At 36.8% G+C, this 13,187-nt stretch overlaps 1 protein-coding gene across 1 annotated transcript; it reads right to left on the bottom strand.

Annotated features, from left to right (window-relative positions):
- Positions 1-1,467: 1,467 nt before the first annotated feature.
- Positions 1,468-2,394, bottom strand: LOC116556428 (olfactory receptor 6M1-like). Its single transcript, XM_032285779.1, has one exon. It carries the CDS (start codon positions 2,392-2,394, stop codon positions 1,468-1,470), a length of 927 nt encoding a protein of 308 aa, XP_032141670.1.
- Between the last annotated feature and the right edge of the window lie 10,793 nt (positions 2,395-13,187).

Raw genomic sequence — 13,187 nt, 5'->3', positions numbered from 1 at the left:
TTTGTTGCTTAGCAGGTCTTGATGTTTCTTATCGTCTGGGGTTCCACATGGTACTTTTGATTATTATGATAAGTACACATTTTACTTAAGTAAGCTTCATTAGTTTTCTGATTTTCTTTTTTTTTTTTTTCCTCAACCAAGTGAATGCTAAGATACTCTTCTTTATATGATGGCTGTATTGGCCAGTTGCAGTAGATGATCAGTCTAGACTCATGGTCAGTTATAGTCTCTGAATAAGTAGTTTTCCTTTCAAACCAATTGCCTCTCAGTCCATTCTAATTATATCCCACTTCTGGTCTGCCTTGATCTGCAGGTCTGTGTAACTGTTGCCTTCTGGCTTCAGAAAAAGAAGGTAGCTTCCAGGCTAATTTGGTTTCTCCTCTTAAGTTTCCCTTCCACATTTTGTGATATAGCAGAATGCAAAAGGAGTCTGAAGTTCACATATTCTAAATTTCTGCCACTCACCAATGCTGTAGTTTGGAGCAAGATGCTTAACCTTGGCCGGGCATGGTGGCTCACGCCTGTAATCCCAGCACTTTGGCAGGCCGAGATGGGTGGATCACGAGGTCAGGAGTTCAAGACCAGCCTGGCCAAGATGTTGAAAACCCATCTCTACTAAAAATACAAAAATTAGCTGGGCATGGTGGCACGTGCCTGTAATCCCAGCTACAAAGGAGGCCGAGGCAAGAGAATTGCTTGAACCTGGGAGGCGGAGGTTGCAGTGAGCCGAGATTGTGCCATTGCACTCCAGCCTGGGTGACAGAGTGAGACTCCATCTCAAAAAAAAAAAAAAAAAAAAAAAAGATGCTTAACCTTTGTAAACCTCAGTTTTCTCGTATGTAAAATGGGGATAATGATATCAGCTTTCTAAGGTTATTAGAAGGAATAGATGAAATACATGTATATATATTTAAGTACACTGTACAAACCCTATATTATGTTATTACTTTCCGTTGTTATTGTTATTATAATATGTAACTGTCAGGGTTGAATCTGTGCAACATCTGAAAAGACCCAGCAGAAGTCTTTGGAAATGTTTGTTTATGTGGTTCCATTTCTTAGACTATCTTGCTAAGCCTACGACAACAAAAAGAAAAAGCACAACATCCCCATTTTACAGATGAAAAAACAAATAGATAGGCTAAGTGTCACTTGATTAAAAAAAGTGATAAAGCCAGCTTAAAATTTAGGTTTTTTTGGTTTTAGTTTAGTATTCTTCATTAATCCATGATATTACGACTGTGCAGTCGTTCGCTAATAGAGTTCAGGGCATGTTATTTTCTCTATGGCTGAATTGTCTCTTCTAAACTGTGACTACAATGCTTTTCCTCTGATGCGGCACTGAGCCTATTCATACCCTCCTGTGTACCTTTGATTTTCTGGTGTCTAAACCTGTCTTTCTCCGCACTGAGCCAGAGTTGAAAATAATCATTCTGAGCAAAAAACTTAGTTTTAAGTTCTCCTGTGTTATGAGGACATAATTTTGCTGATTGCTTCTTTCAAGACTTCCTTTACCTTTTCATTTCTGAGACTATAAATGAAAGGATTCAGAAGAGGGGTCACCATTGTGGTAAGGATAGCTGTCACCTTGTCAAAATCCAGTGAGTGACTCTGGCTGGGCCTCACATACATGAAGATGTTGCTCCCATAGGCAATGGAAACGACAGTGATGTGGGAAGTGCAGGTGGAAAAGGCCTTCCGACGTCCTTGGGCTGAGGGGATACGCAGGATGGTAGAGATGATGTAGATGTAGGACATGGTGGTGAGCACCAATGAGGTAAGGAGGACGAGGGAAGATAAGAGGAAGTTTATCATCTCGATGAAATGAGTGTCTTTACAGGATATGTGTAGCAGAGGGGCAATGTCACAGAAGAAGTGATTAATTTCCTTATAACAAAAAGGCAATCTGGATACCACAATGGTTGGGGACAACACAGACAGGAAGGCTCCAACCCAGCAGCCCAGAACTAGTAGGTGGCAGGCCCTGCTGTTCATGATGGTGGTGTAGTGCAGGGGGTCACAGATGGCCACGTAGCGGTCAAAGGACATCACTGCCAAGAGAATAAACTCCACTGTCCCCAAGAAAAAAAAGAAATAAGTTTGGGTGATGCAGCCAGCAAAAGATATGGTCTTCTTGTCCTGCAGGAGACAGGCTAATAGTTTTGGGGTAACTGAGGTGGTGTAAAAAATGTCCAAAAGTGACAAATTACTGAGGAAGAAGTACATTGGGGTTTGGAGGCGATGATCCGCCCATATTAGGGAAATGATGGCAATGTTTCCTGTGAGAGTAAGTGTGTAAGTAAACAAGAGGACCACAAAAAGGGAAATTTGAAGCTTCTGAAGAACAGGAAAGGCCGTCAGGGTAAACTCAGTCACTGTGGTCTGGTTTTGCATGTCCATTGCAGGCAATGCTTAGTGAACAGCACATCTCTGAAAAATAAAATAAAATAAAATACAAAGATGAAAGGAAGTTTTCAACTCCCAATATCTGTGATAAGAGTGAAGTAGAAAAAGCTTTGTGTGAGGAGTCAAGAGTATTCGTTCACAGTCTGCTTTGACTTTATTAAATGTGTTCCCTTAGGTAAAGGACATTACTACTTCTAACTTCAGTATTCTCATATTTAAAAGTTTTGATTGAATGCAATTATCCTTATTGTCCCTATAATTCCAGTCTTTAAGATTTTAGTTTCTTTTACACAATACTCCCTCCTTTCTCTTTTTTGCTCTTCCTGACCAAGGAAAATTCTGTTGCTAAAAAAAGAAGGATACTTAACTGAGAATCTAGTCAATTATTTGAAAAATTGAGAAAAAGAAGGTTAATAAAACTTGAGTTAGGCTGGGCACGGTAGCTCATGCCTGTAATCCCAGCACTTTGGGAGGCCAATGCGAGTGGATCACCTGAGGTTGGGAGTTGCAGACCAGCCTGATCAACATGGAGAAACCCCGTCTCTACTAAAAACACAAAAATTAGCTGGGTGTGGTGGTGTGCGCCTGTAATCCCAGCTACATGGGAGGCTGAGGCAAAAGAATCACTTGAGCCCAGGAGGCGGAGGTTGCAGTGAACTGAGATTGCGCCACTGCATTCCAGCCTGGTGACAGAGCAAGACTCTGTCCAAAAAAAAAAAATTAGTTACTTTTCTCAAAGTTATTTCAACTTTGAAGGCATCTTCTAAATCAATGAACAGAAACTGTTAAAACTGGCCAAGACAGTCCAATGAAAGGGAATCTATATTTACCTCTACTCACTTTTGTTATTGTTACCATGTTTTGAATATCAGTGTAATATACAATTAGACACAAGTTATTTGATCAATCAGTCTTTCCCTAAATTTACTTGGTTTTTCTTTGTTTTTCCTTTATATAATATAAATGTTTTTTGATGTCTACACTGTTGTGGAACAAGTACATCCATGATATATAATTCATTATTTTTGTAACCTATTTTAAATATTTTGAAAAAAGTCTTATGGGACAATGATTAATTTGTTGTATTGTTGTTGCTCTTTGCCATGTTACATTTATGGCAGCATCCAAAAAAATAATACGTTTCTGCTTGCTTTCTCCAACGGATTCTTACAGATTTTTCCAAAGAAGTCTTTTATACTCAACATTTTTTTCCCAGTCATTTGAAGAGTAGGTTATGAACAATATTGCAAAAAATTAGATGTCAAAACATGTATTTGATCTATGAAAAAGATGTATGTGAAACACTCATCCTTAATCTCTGAATACTGCCCAAGTTCACTGAAGATCTATTTCGGTCTGTGTAATTCAGTTGAAGTACTGTCTTCTGGTGTGTTATTTTGTGGCTAGTCCTAGTTTCAAGTTAAAACAACCAATTTATATCCCTAAACTAGGTAAAATTTTTAATGTGGTACATATAGAACTCCTCTTTCAGGGAGGTCATTTCCTCAGACTCTCTACTTGGGAAAAGTGACTGCCAGGAGCTGGCAGTTATTAGTATCATTATTTTTTCCATTTATCCATTCTTTTAGTTAACAGGTTTTTGTTTTGTTTTGTTTTTTTAGCATATGTCGTGCATCATGCAAATTTTCAGGTTCTGGAGTTACATCAGAGGAACAAAAAATACAAAGCAAAAACAAGGCAAAAATGTTAACAGCAAAAAATTTCCCCTATCAAGCTTACCATATAGTTAAGGGAGACAGAAAATTACATAAGTCAAATAAATGCTATGATCTTGATTGTGATAAGTCTCAGAGCTGAGACTTTTTTCATAAACATATTTCCATTTGCAAATTTGGCTGTTACTTTTTCTGGTTCTTGTAGTTCATTTTTGTTCACTACTCATTTTTTTCATGAATCAAGCTATCACTATTATTTTAATAATTGTCTTCATCTTCTCTGTTCTATATAAGAAAATTATGGTTTCTTACAACTTTTTTTTAACATTTCTAGGTCATTGGTGAGTAAACTTAACAAATGCATAGTGGTTTTTGACTATCTAAGAGTAATTTTCTTTTTTTTAAATTGTACTTTAGGTTTTGGGGTACATATGGAGATCGTGCAGGATTGTTGCATAGGTACATATATGGCAAGGTGGTTTGCTGCCTCCATCCCCCCGTCACCTATATCTGGCATTTCTCCCCAAGTTATCCCTCCCCAACCTCCCCACCCCTCGATGTCCCTCCCTTAGCCCCCCTAAGAGAGCCCAGTGTGTGATGTTCCCCTCCCTGTGTCCATGTGTTCACTTTGTTCAACACCCACCTATGAGTGAGAACATGTGGTATTTGGTTTTCTGTTCTTGTGTCAGTTTGCTGAGAATGATGGTTTCCAGATTCATCCATGTCCCTACAAATAACATGAACTCATCCTTTTTTATGACTGCATAGTATTTTTCAAATGTGAGTGGAGTGGAATAACTAACTAGCAGAGCTCTTTTTGCTTCTTTAACCTCCTTGGTCCCAGTTTCTAACTCCATGAGTATTGGTCTTCTCCATATTCCTTCCCAGTCTAAATATTTATTTGTTTTTCATGAGGTCAGGCACCATATCTATTTAATACCTCATTCTTTGAGCACAGAAGGTGCTCACTGACTTACTAAATAAATAAATCAGAATTGGGGAAGCTTCCCCCTTAAGTATGGAGTTGCCGCTGTCCCAAGGGTAAGCAATGGTAAGCTCTGTAGCCAGTATTTTTATGTATCAATATAGACTTTAATCATAACCTGTACTTTGTTGGTGTGTTTTTCTTTGTCTAGTTATCAGGATCTGAGTAGTTTTGGAAAACTGATTCCTGCAATATTAATGCTGGGCTTGGGAAGGAACCCAAACACCACAATGCCTCATCAAGATCTTTCATAGTTTAGAGGTGGGAGACAAAAAGGGAAAAGTGTATGATAAAAGGAGAAGCTTACAATAGTGAGGTGCATTATTCCACTTCTAGTAATTCTTCAAATTGTTACAAGGTGGGGTGGGCTGTTTAATTATATTTTAAGTTATTAAAGAATCCAAAGAGTAATATTTATTGAAATAGGCTCTTGGTACCAGTAGAAACTCGTTTTATCGTAAATATTCTAGTGTTCTCTCCTCCCTCTACAGCTCTTTTGCCCAGAAAATAAACTTCCACACTATTAACTACTGCGCAAAGTGCATAACTATACCTGGTTAGACAAGTAATAATGTTATTGAGGTATAATACAAAAATAGAATAAAGCACACTATGTAGACAAGGAGAAACACTTTAGAATTCCCCTGCATTTCCCCCTTCCCCCCTTTATCACTGATAACACTGAAGATTGACAGGTATCTTAAGGCAGAATAATGAAGATTTTCATACAGCTGCCTATCATCCCATTTTTCCTTTCATTTGTCTAGTTAATTTCTTTACAACATCCTTAATGTCTTACATTTTGTTTTCCTTGCTAGGTAGTGTTTTAGGACCCTGATAGGAGCTTGATTCCCCTCTGGTATTTTAAAAATTGAACAACTCAGGCTTTTCAAAAGCACTATACCATTTTTAAACAATCGAAACCTGCAGTTGTTGAAAACAAACAGAGTTGCTATTTTCCATGATCGTCATAAAAAATGTATCACTAAGGGAAAAAAAATTATATTTCGAGCTTTCTATTTTGTTGTGCTTTGGGTCAAATACAGGTCTCTGAGAAGAACTGAAGATGTAGCATCGCTCTCCTTTGTGGAGTCTCTTAACCTCTGAAAGGAACCTGGCCTTTTTAAGGTTATCTCAGGGCGCTCAGGACCTCATCATATCTAGGAAGGAAGGCTCTGGGCTCTCTGCACTGTAATGACCCGTGTGCAACAATTTAGGCTTTTATTTTGGGGGAGTTTTTCCCTCATTAACATTTCTGTGGATCCTTAGAGATTGCATAAAATTGCACATGTAAAGATTTAAGAATCAGTCAGGAAAATGTGGCATAATAGGAAAAAGTATAGAAGGTTTTAGAATCAATGATGTGCTATATATTTTTTGTTCAGTCACCTGTAGCTTTATAATCTTTTAATAGGACTCTTAAGCCTCCTGAGGTTTATCTTCCTCATCTCTAAAATGGTGACAAAAGTAATGCCAGATTCAAGGTCCTAAGACAGTGCCTACCACAGTGATTTATATCTAGTAGATGCTCACTAAATATTTGTTCAGAAAATAGGATTGGGAAAGGGTGAACAGAAATGAAATAAGATGTGATACAGGTGGGGTCTTAGAGATAACTCAAGTTCTTTACTATCAGTAAAATGTAAAAACGTTTGTTACTGAAGTATATTAAAATATTTACATACTTATGATAAAGATATAACATTTGACATCCTCCCTCATAAAGTATTTGAAAGAATGGTAATTACATTTTAATTTATAAAATCACCCATAAACAAGTTTAAGTGACACTTAGACTGTTTAACATATAGATACGGATAATCACATGACACAGTATACTTACGTTACACAGCTTTTAAAACAATTAGTAATTTCTTCATTCATATATGTTAAGAAACTTGAACGTTGTTTTTTTTCCTAGTCCATACCATTCATTATTCTGTAAATGCTTTCACTGCTCCAATATTGAATTCTCTATAAACCTACCTGTGTCTTAGCTGAGACTTCTCCCTGTACCACACTTAATCCCCTTTGCAGAACCATACTGATGGTTATTCAATTTTGGCTTGAATACTCCATCCGTCTTCCCTTGATTGAGAAACTATCTTTTTACAACCTCTAATTACTTTTCCCAGTTCTTTTTCTTAGTCCCACTGAGGAAGTCTAAGTCTTGATTTATACTAACTCCAAGTGTTATATCACTATTGAATCATTTTATCCTACATAGCTAGTATATCTCAAACTTGGACTATTCCTCTGACTTTCAAGGACTACATTTTTGCCAAAAGAATTGAGGTTTGGTAATGAATCAAGACATTAGACACAATTGAATTAAGCATAGGTCCTTGACTTCTATTTTAGGTCACTGGTAAAATGAAAGCTTCTCAACTCTTAGATATTTTTTCCCAGTGGTAGCAATGTGATATCCTGTCTATTCAGTCAGTTTCTATTTCTTCAGTGGATCCATCTAGAAAACTGAAATTTTTCAAACCCGTAGAATGTCAGGTTAGAAGAGAACTTAAAGGGCATATGAGCCAACTTTGTCCTTAAAAGTTCTACAATATCTTCAACAAGTTGTTGTCCAGTGACATTAAACTCACTATTCTTAAATCATCTCATTTTAGTTTAACATTCTTGTTAGATAATATTATATTTGTATTCAGTAAAGTAATCTCTTTAACCTTCAGCATTTTGTTTAGGTATTCCCATTTATTCATCAGGCATATTGCGACTTTATTTTAGATACATCTACCTTATTTGCTCTCCCCAGAAAATAATATGATCTTCCCTGTATTAAAGTAATTATAATTGTGATCTTTAATGATTTTTTTGTTTACCTTTTGTGATCTGGATTAGAATGTCTCTTGGGACTACTGCATAAAAAAGTTTATTATTACTGTAATCAAAGAATGTTAGAATCGAGGTAACTAATCATAGTTTAAAAGTTAAGGTTTCCTGGAAAACTCCCTTGGGTGTTTTCAGGAAAAACTTAGAGAACTGCTTTAAAGCCTCAGGGAAATAGAAACTTGGAAAACTTAAAAAAAATCTGAAATGTTCACAATATCTTAAAATAGGCTTTCAGCTGCTCTTCAAAGTGAGATTATTTACATACATTTATATCTGTGTACATATTTTAAAATCCATTTATTGAGGTATTCTTTATACATAAATAATTTAAAATGTATACTTTGTTAAATTTTGACAAATATACAGTCATGTAGCCACTGTCATCACCACGACAATGTTTTAAATATATCTCCATTACCTTAAAATATTTTCTTGTGCCCTTTTACGGTAAATGCTTCTTTCCCCACCCCAGCTCCTGAAAACCACTGGCATGTTTCATATCACTGTAATTTTGAATTTTCTGAAATTTTACATAAATGGAATCTTATATAGCATATAGTATTTTGTGCCTTGTCCCTTTCACTGAAGTTGATGGTTTGACATTAATCCAAATGATTCAGGTATCAGTAGTTTCTGCCTTTGTACTCTTGACGATTATCAATTGCATAGATTGCATAGATATACCACAGTTTGTTTATTCATCAGATAATAGGCACTTGAGTTGTTTCAAATTTTGGAATATAGAAGGTATATATAATATAGAAACTATATTATGAATATAGCTTCTATGAACATTTGAGTTTCTGTTTTTGTGTGAATATTTGTTTTTATTTGTCTTGAATACATTCTTAAGAGTGGAATTACTATGTTGTATGGTAAGTGTATGTTTAGCTTTATAATAAATTGTTAAAGTATATTTCAAAGTCATTCTACCTTTTCTATGCCTATCAATAATGTATGGGAGTCCTGTAGTTTCTCATTGTTGTCAACACTTGGTGTTTTAATCTCTTTAATTTTAGCCCAGCTAATTTCATTTTTAGCTTGCATTTCTCTAATGATTAATGGTGTTGTGGATCTTTTCATTTATTTTTTTCTGTTTGTATATAATAATTGTTGAAGTATCTGCTCAAATATTTTGACCAACTTTAAAAAATATATCAAATTGTTTGTCTTCTTAGTGAGCTGTAAAATTTTAAAATATATTTCAGTTAAAGTTATTTATTGGACTCATGTTTTGCAAATGTTTTCTCCCAATATGTGGCTTTTACTTTTCTTCTCAGAAAAGTTTCTTAGATGTGATTCAACTGAAAAGCATTGCTATTTCATTATATTAATGATATAATGTTGATATCTCAATCTGAAGATCAAGATAAGATTGAATTTCAAATGCTAGTTAATCATATGACTAGTGAGTGCCTGATTAACCTGGTTGAAGTATAGAGCCCAGCAAAGCAATACAATTCTTAAAATTACCTGGGGTGTGATATAGTTTAGAGTCTTTTTTTAAAAAAACTTTCATTTTAGGTTAAAGGGTATATATGCAGGTTTGTTATATAGATAAATTGCATGTCACAGAGGTTAAGTTTACAGATTATTTCATCACCCAGGTAATAAGAATAGTACTAGATAGGGAGTAGTTTTTCCATCCCCTCCCTCCTCCCACTTTTTACCCTCAAGTAGACCCTAGTATCTATTGTTCACTTCTTTGTGTCTATATGTACTTAGTGTTTAGCTCCCACTTATAAGTGAGAACATGCAAATTTGGTTTTCTATCCCTGTGTTAGTTTGCTTAGGATAATTGCCCCAGCTCCATCTACATTGCTGCAAAAAACATGATCTTGTTCTTTGTCATGGCTGCATAGAATTCATGATGTACCACATTTTCTATATCCAGTCTACTATTGCTGGGCATTTAGGTTTATTCCATGTCTTTGCTATTGCGAATAGTGCTACAAGGAACATATAAGTTCATGTGTCTTTATGGAAGAATAATTTGTACTCCTTTGGGTATGTAACTAATAATGAGATTGCTGGGTCAAATGGTATTTCTAGTTTTTTTTTATTATACTTTAAATTCAGAGGTACATGTGCAGATTGTGCAGGATTGTTACATAAGTATACACATGCCATGGTGGTTTGCTGCATCCATCCCCCTGTCATCTACATGGTATTTCTATTTTAAGTTCTTTGAGAAATTGCCAAACTGCTTTCCACAGTGGCTGAAGCCCTTGATTTTAATTAGGTCCCATTTGTGAATTTTTGCTTATGTTACAATTGCTATTGATGTCTCCATCATGAAATCTTTGTCTGGTCCTACATGTAGAATGATATTTCTACCTAGAAAATATCTGGGGTTTTCAGAGCTTTAGTTTTTACATTTAAGTCTTTAATGCATCTAGAGTTGATTTTTGTATATGGTGTAAAGAAGGGGTTCAGGTTCAATCTTCTGCATATGGCTAGCCAGTTAACCTAGCACCATTTATTGGATGGGGAGTCATTTCCTCATTGCTTATTTTTGTCAGGTTTGTTGAAGAACAGATGGCTGTGATATAGGAATTAAGAAGAAATTACTTAGGCAGATAGTAAGGGTATGGGAGTCCTTGGTAAGGCTTTTTTTTTGAATGAGAAGCAGTCCCAAATCATTGTGTAACAAAGAGCTGCCTGTAAAGTCGAGCTGCAGACATAGAAAAACAAGCTGGGAGCTGCTAGGAACTAAGGACTAGACATGTTCAAGATGGCAGCTCCATCCTCCCTTCTATGCCAGTTGTGTACAGTAAGGAGTAGACAAGATGGTGCTGATCAACTGGAAAGTCATTTGCATAATAAGAGTAGGCTGGGTGACCAGCCTTCCCCGCATGCTGTGTAAACCTCATATCTGATCACGCCAATCTGTGAGCCCTATGTAAATCAGACACCACCTCCTCAAACCTGACTGTAAAATCCAATGCATTCACTGCTAGCAGGTACTTTCTGCTTGGAGACCCCTCTCTGTATAGGGAAAGCAGTTTCTCTTTCTCTTCTCTTCTATCTATTAAACCTCCACTCCTAAACTCCTCGTGTGTGCCTCTGTCCTAAATTTTCTTGGCACAGGACTACAAACCCCAGGGTATATACCCTAGACAATGTAGCTACTTCAGTTTTTGGTATGTATCTTTGGGTCTCATTTCTGGGTCTGTTCCATTGGTCTATGTGTCTGTTTTTGTACCTGTACCATGTAGTGTTGGTTACCGTAGCCTTGTAGTGTAGTTGAACTTGGGTAATGTGATGTCTCTAGCTTTGTTCTTGCTTCGGATTGTCTTGGCTATTTGTGTTCTTTTTGGTTCCATGTGAATTTTAAAATGGTTTTTTCAAATTCTGTAAAGAATATCATTGGTTGTTTGATAGGAATAGCATTGAATCTGTAAATTGCTTTGGGCAGTATGGGCATTTTAACAATATTGACTCTTCCTATCCATGAGCATGTCTTCTCATTGTTCAGAACCCACTTATGAGTGAGAACATGCAGTGTTTGGTTTCCTGTTCTTGTGCCAGTTTGCTGAGAATGATGGTTTCTAGTTTCATCCATGTCCCTGCAAAGGACATGAACTCATCATTTTTTATGGCTGCATAGTATTCCATGGTGTATATGTGCCACATTTTCTTTATCCAGTTTATCATTGATGGGCATTTCTGTTGGCTCCAAGTCTTTGCTATTCTAAACAGTGCCAGTGCCACAATGAACATATGTGTACATACGTCTTTATAATAGAACAATTTATAATCCTTTGGGTATATACCCAGTAATGGGATTGCTGGGTCAAATGGTATTTCTATTTCTAGATCCTTGAGGAATCCCCACACTGTCTTCCACAAGAAATGCAAATCAAAACCACACTCAGATACCATCTCACTAATCAGTTTTTAAAACTTGTCTCTTTGCCATATTGGCTAGGAGAATTAAATATTTTGCCTCTTAGCATAGTCAAGATTATTTAAAAGGAAGCATTTTAAGCTAGTGAAAGCTCCATATTTTCCACTCCTTTATGTGATGACATGTTGTTACTTTTATATGAATGATCTCATTTAAGAGCACAAGTGTTATGTAAGATAAACAGCAGAAATTCCTGCCATCATTTTAGCGATGACCAAGCAAAAAGCTTAGTGAGGTAATATAACTAATCTAACTCCATGGACATTTAGTGGCTAAACAAATATTAGACATTAGCTTTTATAACTCAAGATCTGGAATTTTTCTGCCATTCTATATTACTATGTGAAAAATATTTCAAAGACCATGGGGACATAGAATCAACTTTTTTTCCCCTGGCTTTCATATCAAGGTTATAATACTTCACTGTTAGTGGTGTGTGATGCTTATTCATCCTGCCTACATAATCTGAGGCTCAGCCATACTTCTGTGCCGCTGTTCACGTGAACAAGGTGCCAAACAGAGGCAGCATAGCTTAGATGTCCTGAAGTTGCTGTGTCATGCCCCTTTGGAATGTGGTGACACAATTCTGCAAATTGGCTCCCTCCATACTTTAGCTTTACATATAAATGTGGGGATTCAGAAAAGAAGTCCCTACCATAGTGAGGACAGCTGTCACTTTGTTGAAATCGGGCTAACAGCTGTGGCTAGGCCTCACATGGAGATGGAGTTTCTGTAGGCAATAAAGATGATGGTGATGTGTGAAGCACAGGTGGAAAAGGTCTCCTGACATCCTTGGGCTGAGGGGATGTATGGGAAGAAATGATGTAGGTGTAGGAGGTGGTGTTAAGCACCAGTGAGGTCAGGACCATGAGGGAAGATAAAAGGAAGCTTATCCTCTCAATGAAACGAGTATCAATACAAGCCACCTGCAGTAAAGGGGCTAATTTACCCACAGAAGAAGGGACTAATTTTTTCAGTACAGTCTGGTAACCTGGACATAGCAATAGTCGGGCACAACACAGCGAGGAATGTTCCTACCTAGCATCACAGAGCTAGTGGGAGGCAGGCCCTGCCAGTTGCAATGATGGTGCAGCACAGGGGGCCACAGATTGCCATGCAGTGGTTGAGGGATGTCACTGCCAAGAGGATACACTTCATTGTCTCCAGAAAGAAGTAGAAATAGATTTGGGTGATGTACCCAGAGAAGAATATGGTTTTCTTCTAAGGAAGAAGTATATTGGGGTTTAGAGTTAATTATCTATCCATATTAAGAAAATGATGACAAGGTTTCCTGTTATGGTGAGCATATAAACTAGCAAGAGTATGACCCATAGCAAAATCTGAAGCTCCTGGACAGCAGGAA

Source organism: Sapajus apella, unplaced genomic scaffold (assembly GCF_009761245.1).
Source record: "Sapajus apella isolate SASKATOON/1434 unplaced genomic scaffold, GSC_monkey_1.0 scaffold16, whole genome shotgun sequence".
NCBI lineage: Eukaryota > Metazoa > Chordata > Mammalia > Primates > Cebidae > Sapajus > Sapajus apella.
The sequence above is the reverse complement of the archived record's forward strand: the minus strand, read 5'-3'. Positions and strand labels throughout refer to the sequence as shown.